At 57.6% G+C, this 12,727-nt stretch overlaps 1 protein-coding gene across 1 annotated transcript in view; it reads right to left on the reverse strand.

Moving 5' to 3' along the window:
• COL11A2 (collagen type XI alpha 2 chain) overlaps window positions 1-12,727 on the reverse strand; it is a 77,350-nt gene continuing 64,623 nt past the window's right edge. Inside the window, exons 64-68 of the mRNA XM_084648126.1 lie at window positions 6,650-6,920; window positions 6,067-6,179; window positions 5,658-5,726; window positions 4,590-4,823; window positions 1-1,738 (exon numbers count right to left, since the gene is read on the reverse strand). Of these exons, the coding sequence (XP_084504252.1) occupies window positions 1,589-1,738; window positions 4,590-4,823; window positions 5,658-5,726; window positions 6,067-6,179; window positions 6,650-6,920 (837 nt within the window). The 3' untranslated portion in view covers window positions 1-1,588. The remainder of the gene's footprint in view (window positions 1,739-4,589; window positions 4,824-5,657; window positions 5,727-6,066; window positions 6,180-6,649; window positions 6,921-12,727) is intronic.

The following is a 12,727-nucleotide window of genomic DNA, read 5'->3' on the forward strand; positions in this document are numbered from 1 at the left end:
TATTACAATACAACTTCCAAAATTACTTACAAACATTACACCGGCCGCCGGCTCAGCACTCCGGGGCGTGGGGGGGGGCTGCCTGTTAGACCCCGAAAAGCAACAACAGTCACCCCATGAAACGTTTGTCCGGCAGCCCCAAGAAAATGAATTGGGTTCCCCCCCAGCCCAGGACTGGCAGCGTCATGCCAGAGCGCATGGGCTCATTTGGGATTCAAAATCCGCGGCAGGGCCCAGACCCCTGTGTGTCTCCACGCCTTAAATAATATAATTAATTTAAAATAAAACAATAAAACCAGCGTCCTTCTCTTCGCTCCTCAGCTTCTTCCATGGGGGGAGGTTGGTGAAGGCTTTTAAATACACCCAGAGCAACAGTCACTTGCAAATAGCCGGGAGTGGGGGGATCTGAGCACTGTGGAGATGTTAATTAACAGGCTTTATTCATTATTTTAACTGATATGGGAGGGAAGGAGGAGCCCTGTCCATGTCAATTAATGCTAATTAGTACCAGGGGGAAGGGGGAGCACCCCACTGATATTAATTAATAAGATTTTCTCCTTTGATATTAATTAGTCCAATGGGGGAGGGGTTAGAGCCTCACAAATCAATACTAATTACCATAGTGGGGGAGGGGAGCAGAGAACCCTACTGAAATTAACATTTCTTCTTCCTTTGACATTAATTAGTGCCCTGGAGGAGGGGGACTGGAGCCCATTGATAGGAATGAATGAAGCAGAGGAATCCCAGCCGGGACCAGACCAGTGGGCCCATCGAGCCTGGCCTCCCGCCTGTGGCTGCTCTGGGTGGAAAGGGCAGGAACCCTGCAGGAGGTGACTAAACCAGTAATTAAATGAGCCCTCAGTGAGGAGGAAGTTTCCTCCTGACCCCATCCCTGCAGGCCAGCACCTGCCCTGAAGCATGAGGGTCGTTGTCACTGCGACAGGTGTCAGCACTGTGGGGAGGGAGGACGGGAGCCCACTGGTGTTAACCCAGGTCCTCTGTTCACGATGCTGCCCGGCCCAGGGGAGCCAGCCACACTGCTGACATTAATTAACTCTGGTTCGCTCACAATGTTCATTAGACATTAATGGCTTTGCTCCATGGTCAGAGGGGAAATTGGGGTACCGGTTCCACCATTTCGGGGTGGCCCCAGTCTGGGGTTAGAGTTGAGGGGCTCTGGGAGATATGGAGGGTGTACCCTGAGGCATTCTGGGAAATATGGCCCACGGGCTCTGAGGGATGTTGCTGGGGCATTCTGGGACCTCTGGCTAGAGGATTGTGGGAGGGGGGATGTGGGGCTCCGAGGGATCCCGCCAGCGCGTGGGTGTAATTGCCCCCCCTCTCTCTACACGTTAAAATACAGGTGGGCTCTAAGCGGTGACGTCTCTTCGGTGCCTCTCTCCGGTCCCTGGTCCCAGCAGGAGACGGCAGCGGGTGCGTTGGTCTCGGTGGCTGTGGGTGGTCATGGCGTGTCCGTCCCTCAGGTGGCCAGAAGGCCCCGTAGCTTCGCTGCTTGGGGGATGGTGGGGCCTGGGCCAGGCTGGGACGTTCCCTCAGGGGCCAGGGCAGGGCTCATGGGGGTTTGGTCCTAGCCCAGGAAACAGGCGGGTCCCACCTCGAACCCAAACTTCTGGTTAGGCTCCCCAAAGTCCGTGAAGTGCGCGTCCAGCAGGGGGAGCTGCTCCACGCGGGGCGTGTTCACCTCCAGCACCGTCCTGTCCGGGCCCTTCCGCAGCTGCTGGGGGGGCATGGGGAGGGTCAAGCCGCAGGGTCAGCGGCTCCAGCGGCTCCAGGGCCTGTTCCTGCCACAGGCTCCCCGGGGGGCCTCTCGCTCCACTGTGACCCAGGCTCTGCCCTCTGTTCCTGGCATGGACACCAGCCTGTCGCCTCCTTCTCCTGCATGCCCCATCCCCTCCCTCCGCCGGGGCGTCTGCCTAGCCCCTGGAACCGACTGTCTGTTCCTGCACCCGGCGTATTCATCTATCGATCCACCCTCCCCTCCCTCCGCCGGGGTGTCTGCCTAGCCCTGGAACTGTCTGTCCATTCCTGAGCTTGGTGCATCTAGCTGTCTGTCTGACGTCTGTTCCTGCACCTGGTGCATCCATCCGTCTGTCTATTGCTACACCTGGCACGTCCACCTATCTATCCATCCTTCCCTCCCTCACCCTAGTGTGTCTATCTGGTCACCCAGCCACCCCTCTGCGTATCCCTCTGCGTCCTGGAATCCTATTGTCTCTATCTGTCCCTCATCCCCACTCCGGCTCCCGGTGCATCTGCCCATCCCCCCCTGCAACTGTCTGGTCATCCAGCCTCCCTCCTAGTGTATCCATCCATCCATCCCTCATCTCCTCATCCCTCCATCCATCCCTCCCTCCCTCCCTCCTCCATCCATCCAGCCTCCCTCCTAGTGTATCCATCCACTCTCCTCAACCCTCCAACTGTCTATTCACCCATCCCAGGGTATCCATCCTGTGACGTTGCACTCTATATGATTTTATGAAAATATAATAATGAGTGTTAATATGTAACTGGAATATGCTTCATGCAAAAGGTCTCTTGTAAGGTATCATTACAAAGCTTATAATCTACTGAGTGTGGTCATCCTATTTGTATGAATGTATCATTCTTGTATCTGAAGCTAGAAATATGAAATATAACTCTGAGGGCCTACTGTAATTATGCCAAGTGTGGGCCATTAATGGTGGTTTGGAATTGTGATGGCTCCCATTAACCAGGACAATTGACTGCAGATGGCTCTGTTTACTTGTAAGTCTTCCTGTCTACTGTGGGCTGGCAAGTGGGTAATGAAGTCTTACAGTGCCATGTGATCATGTCACCTGACCTGGAATCCATCTTTAACCTGGTGCTTTTCCATTGAGAAGGAGGGGTGAGAACCCAGAGAGGGACAAAGGGTTCCCACCTTGTGCCAAAGATATATAAGGGGGTGGAACCGAACAGAGGGGGCTGCAGTCATGAGAAATCCCCTCGCGACCACCTGAGCTGGAACAAGGGCTGTACCGGGGAAAGGGTTGTGCCCAGACTAGGAAGGCGTCCAGACTGTGACAGAAGCTTATTGAAACATCTCTGAGGGTGAGGTTTTACCTGTAATCACTTTTTTACTGTATTAGGCTTAGACTTGCATGTTTTATTTCATTTTGCTTGGTAATTCCCTGTGCTCAGGGGTAGTCTCGGCACATCAGCCGGCAGTTCCCAAAGGGGGTTTCTGTGACCCACCCCGTCACAGTGTTCGAAATCCAATGGGGTTTCCCTGCACAGGTTCAGATCCTGTTCGTGACGCCACTGTGACGGGCTGGATCACAGAGACCGACTCTGAGCCTGTTTTCCCCATCAGCTTGGGATGTCAGTGCCCTGCCTGGTCGCGCCAGACACGCCAGCCTGCTACAAACACAGACCCACGTCTGAACCACGTCTCCCACAAGCTGCAGGCTTAACTGAAAACAGCTTAAGAAGTGCTCCTGTCTCCAGCACTCGGATACCCAACTCCCAATGGGGTCCAAACCCCAAATAAATCCGTTTTACCCTCTATAAAGCTTATACAGGATAAACTCATAAATTGTTCACCCTCTATAACACTGATCGAGAGATATGCACAGCTGTTTGCTTCCCCAGGTATTAATACATACTCTGGGTTAATTAATAAGTAAAAAGTGATTTTATTAAATACAAAAAGTAGGATTTAAGTGGTTCTAAGTAATAACAGACGGAACAAAGTGAATTACCAAGCAAAATAAAATAAAACACGCAAGTCTAAGCCTAATAGAGTAAGAAAGTGATTACAGATGAAATCTCACCCTCAGAAATGTTCCAGTAAGCTTCTTTTACAGACTAGATCCCTTCTAGTCTGGGTCCAGCAATCTACTCACACCCCCTGAGGTTACTGTCCTTTGTTCCAGTTTCTTTCAGGTATCCTTTGGGGGTGGAAAGGCTATCTCTTGAGCCAGCTGAAGACAAAATGGAGGGGTCTCCCAAGGCTTTATATAGTTTCTCCTTGTGGGTCTAAACCCCTCCCTCCCCCTGTGTAGAATCCCCTCTACAAGATGGAGTTTTGGAGTCACATGTCCAAGTCACCTGTTCATGCATGACTCAGTTCTCTACAGGAACGTTCCCAGGAGAGCTCAGATGTGGACTGGTGTCTCTCAAGGTCCGTTGTTCGCCAAGTACTTCCATTTACCTGAATAATCCCCTCACGCTATGTTGACCAGATCTGCCTTAGGTGCTTCCTACAGCAAACACTTTACATAGCAGCACAGAGCCAACACTCATAACTTCAGATATAAACATGGTCCATGCATACCAATAGGATGAAGACTTCAGTAGAACATAACCTGTGCAAAGGTGTGTTACATGGCATATGTAGCGTAAAACAGATTCCAGTTATGTCATATTTACACTCATAAGCATATTTCTATAAAGCATTATGGGGTGCAACGTCACATCTCCCTCCCTCCCTGTACCTCCATCCCAGTATATCTGTCCCTCCCCAGACCTCCACATGCTCCCGTCTCTCTCTTCGCCCCCTCCATCCCAGCCTGTCCCTCCCCCGGCTCCCCTCCCCGGGCCCCGCTCACCGCGCAGCCATCGGTGAGGGCCGTGATGTAGGGGCTGGTGTCGTAGCTCATGTCCTCCTCGTTGGCGCCCCGGAGGCGGAGGGCACGCTGGTGGCCCCCAGAGGCGGCGCTGCCCCAGCCCACCGAACGCTGGCAGTGGTAGGTGAAGTTCTGCCGGGCGGCCACGCTGAGCAGCCGCAGGAAGGTGAGCTGCACCACGCCCACCGGGCGCCCGTCCGCGTCCACGTAGGAGAACTGGGGGGCAGGGACACGTTAGGGGGAGACGTATGTTGTGGCCACCCCCCCGCACTCCCTGCTCGGGGCAAGGCGCAGGGAGCCCCTGCCTGGGGGGCACTCAGTGGGGATCAGAGTCTGTGTGCTGTGGAGAGGGGCGCCAGAGGCAGGGAGAGAGATGGACAGAGCCCAGGACAGACAGATAGACAGAGCTACAGACGGGTTTCTCTGGTACGGATCTGCCACACCACAGACAGAGGGACTCAGGGCTGGACAGACATTAAACAGGCGACTAGCAGGGCAGACGAGACTCCAGGTGGATCTAGGGACGGGTAGCTTCCAGGACGGGTGGATGGATGGATCAGATAGAGGAGAGCCTGGGGGGATGGGCAGGGAGGTGAGGATCTAGGACTGGGGAGATACACCCTGGGGCCTGGGCACAGAGGGGGATTCCAGCGGGGATGAGGGGTGAGGATCTAGGACTGGGGAGATACACTCTGGGGGTTGGGCCCGGAGGGGGATTCCAGGGGGGATGAATGACAGAGGAGTTTGAAGGCTGGCTGGATGGACAGATGTTAGCTGGAGGGGGGGTGCGGTCACTGGAGACCCCCCCCTGCAGACCCCAGGTGTCAGCAGGGGGTCAGCGTTGGAGCTGCAGGGTACAGGAGGTATCTGCACACACGCAAACGCTGGGCCTGTCTCTGGGGCTCATTCACAGGGGCCAGGGCCGTGTATGGGGGTGCGAGGTGTATTATCAGGGTGCAGGATCCCCGGGACCAGGCCGCCTGTTGGGGTGACCCTGACGGTGTCACCGAGCCCAGGACACGCCCACCGGCCTCCCAGCCCGGCTCTCACCTTCCTGCCTTCCTGGAACTGGCTGAACCAGCGCGGGGGCTTCTCCTCCTGCCACGCAGACATCTGGACCTGGCAGGGGAGACCCAGAGAGACGGGCTCACGGGGGGCTACACCACGGGGGGCTACACCACGGGGGGCTACACCACGGGGTGCCCCACGCGCGTGAGCCTGGCTGGGGGCGAGGCTGGGGCTAAATCCTCCCTTCGGCCAGCCACAGCTGCTCCAGTGCCAAAACCAGACAGCGGCGTCTTGGGGTGGTTATAACAGGAGAGAACCCAGGAGTCCTGGCCCCCAGCCCCTGCCCCCTTGTTCTAACCCACCAGAGCCCACTCTCCTCCCAGAGCTGGGGAGAGAACCCAGGAGTCCTGGCTGCCAGTTCCCCCTTCCCCTGAGCTCCCATCACACTCACCACCTGCGTCTCTTTGGTGGGGAAGAGGCAGGTCTCCCCGCCAGCCGAGAAGTCGCAGTGCACCTTGAAGGAGTCCCGGGAGCAGCCCTCGTTGGGGTCGATCCAGTACTCGCCTGGGGGGCAGAGAGGGGGTGTCAATGCACAAAGAATCCCCTTTATTTCCCCCACTGAGCCACCCCAGCACCACGGCCCCCTAGCGCCACCCTGGGGCATCAGGCCAGCTCTGACTGCCAGGGGAGAGCCCCCTGCTGCCCCCTGCCCCGCTCCCTGCAGCCCAGCCCCCCCAGTGCTGCCCCGGGGCAATGGGACCAGCCCTGTCTGCCCGGGGAGAGCCCCCTGCTGCCCCCCGCCCCGCTGCCTGTAGCCCAGCCCCTAGCGCTGCCCTGGGGCAACGGAGCCAGCCCTGACTGCCAGAGGAGAGCCCCCTGCTCCGCTCCCTGCAGCCCAGCCCCTAGCGCCGCCCTGGGGCAATGGGACCAGCCCTGTCTGCCCGGGGATGGCCCCCTGCTGCCCCTGACCCGCTCCCTGCAAAAAAGGCCCCTAGCACCGCCCCATCTCCCATCAAGCCCAGCCCGGCGCTCACCATCGGGCAGGTCAGGGTGGCAGAGCCGCAGGTCCTGGCAGGTGCGGGCCGGGTTGTCCTGGGTGCCCATCGGGTGCTTCATGTTCTCAATTTCCAACTTGAGGGCGTTGAGGGAGCCGAAGATCTCATCCATGCCGCCCGCGTGGCCATGGACCCCGTCCGCCACCATCCCCTCCCCGTCCTCACCCACCAGCTGGCTGGCGTCGATCGACCTCTTGCTCTTCTTGGGCAGCTGGATGGGCAGCGGCTGGATCACCTCCCCGGGGGGGCCCTGCTCCGGCACAGCATCGTCAGTGGGCCAGGGGCCAGGCGTTGGGATGGGGGTGGGCAAGGGCAAGGGCAGGGACAGTGTGGGGCAGGGAAGGAAGGGGCTGGGGGAAGAGTGGTACAGGAGGGGCAGGGAGGGAAGGTGGTGGGGAGGGTAGAGGGTGGGGTGGGGCAGGAAGGGCAGGGTAAGTAATGGAGCCGGGAAGGGGGATGACGCTGTGAGCAAGGGATGGGGGGGGGCAGGGGGAGTGGCAGAGAGGGATGGGGGTGTGAGGATGTGACGCAGCAGGGAGGGGGGAGTGTTGACCTGGGAATGTGCCCTGGGGATGGGAGACCTGAGAGCCTGTCACCTGAGCCAGGAGGGGGAGGGGGAGGTGACACCTCTGCCCAGGAATGTGAAGAGAGTGAATCCCAGGAAGAGGGGTGCAGGGCCTGGACTCCCCCACACTCCGTGACAACTGGTGGCAGTGGTGGGATCTACTGCACCCCGTGAACGGCGCTTCCTGCAGTAAGTGACTGGGAAGCAGTAAAACGAAGGGGATTGACGGGGACCAGGCGTACTGAAGATTCAGAGAGAGATGGTTTCAGGGGGCGGTTAACCCCTGGGAGTATGTGACCAGAGAGAAGAACTTTTGCAGTAACAGGGTCCCCCGGGGGATTGCAGCGAGCGGTCCCACGGGCGGAGGAGTCTGCAGCTCGACCCTGGCAAAGAGGTGGTGACCTCAAGAAGGACTGGCACACGAGGGGTTTTTCCTGGAAACTGCCCGGCCTGCGAGTGGCCAGCAGGGAGATGTACGCTAAACGCCTGAAGAGAGACCTGGTGGAGCTGTGCAGGCAGAGGGGGCTGCGCATCGGGAGGTCCACCAAGGAACAGCTGATTGCCCAGTTGGAGGAGAGGGATCGCTTGGATGACCCGATCCCTGTCCCTGAGGGAAGCTGCCCGGGGGACGCAGTGTGGGCCCTGGGGCCTGACCGGGCTGGGAGGGGTCAGACTGCTGCCGAGGACATCCCGAGACCCTTCCTACCTATGTCCGGGGGAGGGGTTGGGGGAAGCCCAGCGAATACCGAGGGCACCCTGACCCCGGCACCCAGCAGGGGATCCTCCTGGCGGAGCTCCCCATCCCTGGAGCGGAGGCGGCTGGAATGGGAGAGGGAGATGAAAATGAGGGAGCTGGAGGATCATGAAAAACAACCTCAACATGAGCAGGAGGAGAAGGAGCGGGAACGTAGGCATGGGCAGGAGGAAAAGGAGAAACAACGTCAACATGAGCAGGAGGAGAAGGAGAGGGAGCGTCAGGAGAAGGAGAAATAAAGACAGCATGAACTGGAGCTGGCCAGGCTGAGGAGCAGTGGGGCCCTGGCTGCGGTGAGTACGGGGGGACCCAAGACTGCAAGGAACTTTGATAAGTGCTTCCTGGCCCAGCGGAAGGAGGGGGAGGACATAGATAGCTTCCTGACGGCCTTTGAGAATGCCTGTGAGCTGCACAGGGTTGACCCTGCAGACAGGCTCCAGTTCCTCACCCCCTTACTGGACCCCAAAGCCGTGGAGGTGTACAGCCGGATGACAGGGGCGGAGGCAGGGGACTATGAACTGTTCAAACAGGCCCTGCTCCGTGAGTTTGGGCTGACCCCCGAGATGTACCGGAGAAGGTTCCGGAGTCAGCGTAAAACGCCTGAAGTCACCTACCTACAACTGGTCAACCGGATGCAGGGATATGCCCGCAAGTGGGCAGCTGGGGCCCGAGCTAAAGAGGACCTGCTTGATCTAATCGTACCGGAGCAGCTGTATGATCAGTGCCCTTCCGACCTGAGGCTGTGGCTGGTGGACAAAAAGCTCGAGAACCCCCAGCACGCAGGGCAGCTGGCCGACGAGTTTGTGAACAGTCGGTCAGGGGGTAGCCGGGAGGAGCCCCAAAAGAACAGGCCCCCCCCGATGCAGAGAGAGAGAGAGTCACCATGGGGCCTCCCAGTGGGGAAATAGGGAGAACCCCCTCCCAAGGGGAACGCCTGGCGTCGGGCCCCTCCGACCTGCTCGACGGGACCAACGTGACCTGAGCTGCTATCACTGTGGCCAGAGAGGCCACGTACGGTCCCAGTGCCCCGGGCTCAGGGACAAACTGAGCAGACCCAACCTACCCAGGGTTAACTGGGTAGGGACTCAGCTGGACGAGGGGCAGATGACCCAGAAAAGGGGGGCTGCCAGTTTACCACCTGCTCAGGAGGGAAGAGTGCCCCAGGCCAGCTCCGCCAGAGGGCTGGAGGCTCTGGACTCAGGGTGCTCGGTTTACAGGGTGGGCGCGGGGCTGTCCCTCCGGAGAGAGTGCCTTGTTCCCCTGGAGGTGGATGGGAGGAAGGTCAATGGATACTGGGATACGGGAGCGGAGGTGACGCTGGCCTGGCCGGAGGTGACGCTGGCCTGGCCCGAGGTGGTGCATCACAAAATGCGGAAGAGATGGCCAGCCCTCTGTGGAGATAGAGGCGGTTAGGGACTATTTAGAAAAGCTGGACGTGCACAAGTCCATGGGGCCGGACGAGTTGCATCCGAGAGTGCTGAAGGAATTGGCGGCTGTGATTGCAGAGCCACTGGCCATTATCTTTGAAAACTCGTGGCGAACCGGGGAAGTCCCGGATGACTGGAAAAAGGCTAATGTAGTGCCAATCTTTAAAAAAGGGAAGAAGGAAGATCCTGGGAACTACAGGCCAGTCAGCCTCACCTCAGTCCCTGGAAAAATCATGGAGCAGGTCCTCAAAGAATCAATCCTGAAGCACTTGCATGAGAGGAAAGTGATCAGGAACAGCCAGCATGGATTCACCAAGGGAAGGTCATGCCTGACTAATCTAATCGCCTTTTATGATGAGATTACTGGTTCTGTGGATGAAGGGAAAGCAGTGGATGTATTGTTTCTTGACTTTAGCAAAGCTTTTGACACGGTCTCCCATAGTATTCTTGTCAGCAAGTTAAGGAAGTATGGGCTGGATGAATGCACTATAAGGTGGGTAGAAAGCTGGCTAAATTGTCGGGCTCAACGGGTAGTGATCAATGGCTCCATGTCTAGTTGGCAGCCGGTATCAAGTGGAGTGCCCCAGGGGTCGGTCCTGGGGCCGGTTTTATTCAATATCTTCATAAATGATCTGGAGGATGGTGTGGATTGCACTCTCAGCAAATTTGCGGATGATACTAAACTGGGAGGAGTGGTAGATACGCTGGAGGGGAGGGATAGGATACAGAAGGACCTAGACAAATTGGAGGATTGGGCCAAAAGGAATCTGATGAGGTTCAGTAAGGATAAGTGCAGGGTCCTGCACTTAGGACGGAAGAACCCAATGCACAGCTACAGACTAGGGACCGAATGGCTAGGCAGCAGTTCTGCAGAAAAGGACCTAGGGGTGACAGTGGACGAGAAGCTGGATATGAGTCAGCAGTGTGCCCTTGTTGCCAAGAAGGCCAATGGCATTTTGGGATGTATAAGTAGGGGCATAGCGAGCAGATCGAGGGACGTGATCGTTCCCCTCTATTCGACATTGGTGAGGCCTCATCTGGAGTACTGTGTCCAGTTTTGGGCCCCACACTTCAAGAAGGATGTGGATAAATTGGAGAGAGTCCAGCGAAGGGCAACAAAAATGATTAGGGGACTGGAACACATGAGTTATGAGGAGAGGCTGAGGGAGCTGGGATTGTTTAGCCTGCAGAAGAGAAGAATGAGGGGGGATTTGATAGCTGCTTTCAACTACCTGAAAGGGGGTTCCAAAGAGGATGGCTCTAGACTGTTCTCAATGGTAGCAGATGACAGAACGAGGAGTAATGGTCTCAAGTTGCAGTGGGGGAGGTTTAGATTGGATATTAGGAAAAACTTTTTCACTAAGAGGGTGGTGAAACACTGGAATGCGTTACCTAGGGAGGTGGTAGAATCTCCTTCCTTAGAGGTTTTTAAGGTCAGGCTTGACAAAGCCCTGGCTGGGATGATTTAACTGGGAATTGGTCCTGCTTTGAGCAGGGGGTTGGACTAGATGACCTTCTGGGGTCCCTTCCAACCCTGATATTCTATGATTCTATGATTCTATGGTGGCCCCAGATCGGGTGGTGCCCAACACCTACCTGACCCTGACGGGGGTGGGCGGGACCTCATTTAAGGTGCCCGTGGCAAGGGTACACCTGAAATGGGGGGCCAAGGAGGGCCCCAAGGATGTGGGGGTACACCACCATTTGCCCACTGAAGTTTTGATGGGGGGAGACCTAGAGGACTGGCCAAGCAAGCCCCAGACCGCCCTGGTTGTGACCCGTAGCCAGAGCCGGCGAGGGGCACTGCTCCCTGACCTTGGGGAGGATACCACACCGGAGGCGCAGGACCCTTCCCTGGTGGGGAGGGAGCGCCGAGGGGCACGGCTCAGAGAGGCTGAGGCCTCAGACCTGGCCAATGAGGGGGAACCGGGCCCCATCCCTTCCCCAGCCGCTGAGTTCCAGGCCGAGTTGAGGAAAGATCCCTCCTTGCGGAAGCTCAGGGACCTGGCCGACCTCAGTGTGGGACGGACCATGAGGAGAGGCTGCCAGGAGAGGTTCCTGTGGGAGAAGGGGTTCCTGTACCGAGAATGGGCTCCCACAAGGGAAGCAGAGTCCTGTGGGATCAGGAGGCAGCTGGGGGTCCCCCAGAAGTATCGCCGCAGGCTCCTGTACCTGGCCCATGACATCCCCCTCGCAGGGCACCAGGGAATCCGGCGCACCCGGCAGAGGTTGCTACAGAACTTTTACTGGCCCGGGGTCTTTACCACGGTCCGGCAGTATTGCCGATCCTGTGACCCCTGTTAGAGCGTGGGGAAGGCCCGGGACAAGGGGAAAGCGGCTTTGAGACCTTTGCCCATCATAGAGGAGCCTTTCCAGAAGATGGCCATGGACATCGTGGGGCCTCTCAGCAGGACGACCCGGTCGGGGAAGAAATACATTCTGGTGGTGGTAGATTTCGCCACCTGCTACCCCGAGGCAGTGCCCTTAGCTTCCATTGAAGCCGACACCGTGGCCGATGCGCTCCTGACCATTTTCAGCCGAGTGGGGTTCCCCAAGGAAGTCTTGACAGACCAAGGCTCCAACTTCATGTCGGCCCTGCTCCGGTGCTTGTGGGAGAAATGTGGGGTCCGGCACGACTGGGCCTCAGCTTATCACCCCCAGTCCAATGGGCTGGTGGAGAGGTTCAATGGGACGCTAAAGATGATGCTGAAAACCTTTATGAACCAGCACCCGCAGGACTGGGACAAGTACTTACCTCACCTGCTGTTCGCGTACAGGGAGGTGCCCCAGGAGTCAACCGGATTTTCGCCTTTCCAACTGTTATATGGAAGGAGGGTGAGGGGCCCCCTGGACCTGATGAGAGACGAGTGGGAGGGGAAGGCCACTCCCGATGGAGAGTCAGTGGTGGAGTATGTCCTGACCTTCCGAGAGAGACTGGCTGAACTCATGGGCCTGGCCAGGGAGAATCTGGCCAGAGCCCAGAGGAAGCAGAAGGTCTGGTATGACCGCACGGCACGGGCCCGTGCCTACGCCACCGGGGATCAGGTGATGGTTCTTATCCCTGTGAGAAAGAACAAACTACAGGCCGCCTGGGAGGGCCCTTTCAAGGTCGTCAAGCAGCTCAATGAGGTAAACGATGTGGTGGAGCTGTCGAACCGGGCGCACCACCGCCGGGTGTACCATGTGAATATGATGAAGCCATATTATGCCGGGGGAATGTGGTGTTGGCCGTGTGTGGACAGTGGGAAGAGCAGGGAGATGACCCTTTAGTAGATCTATTCCCTGGGACCAGAGCTGGTTCCCCCCTGGAA

This window comes from Lepidochelys olivacea, assembly GCF_965140295.1.
Source record: "Lepidochelys olivacea isolate rLepOli2 genome assembly, chromosome: 14".
Lineage (NCBI taxonomy): Eukaryota > Metazoa > Chordata > Testudines > Cheloniidae > Lepidochelys > Lepidochelys olivacea.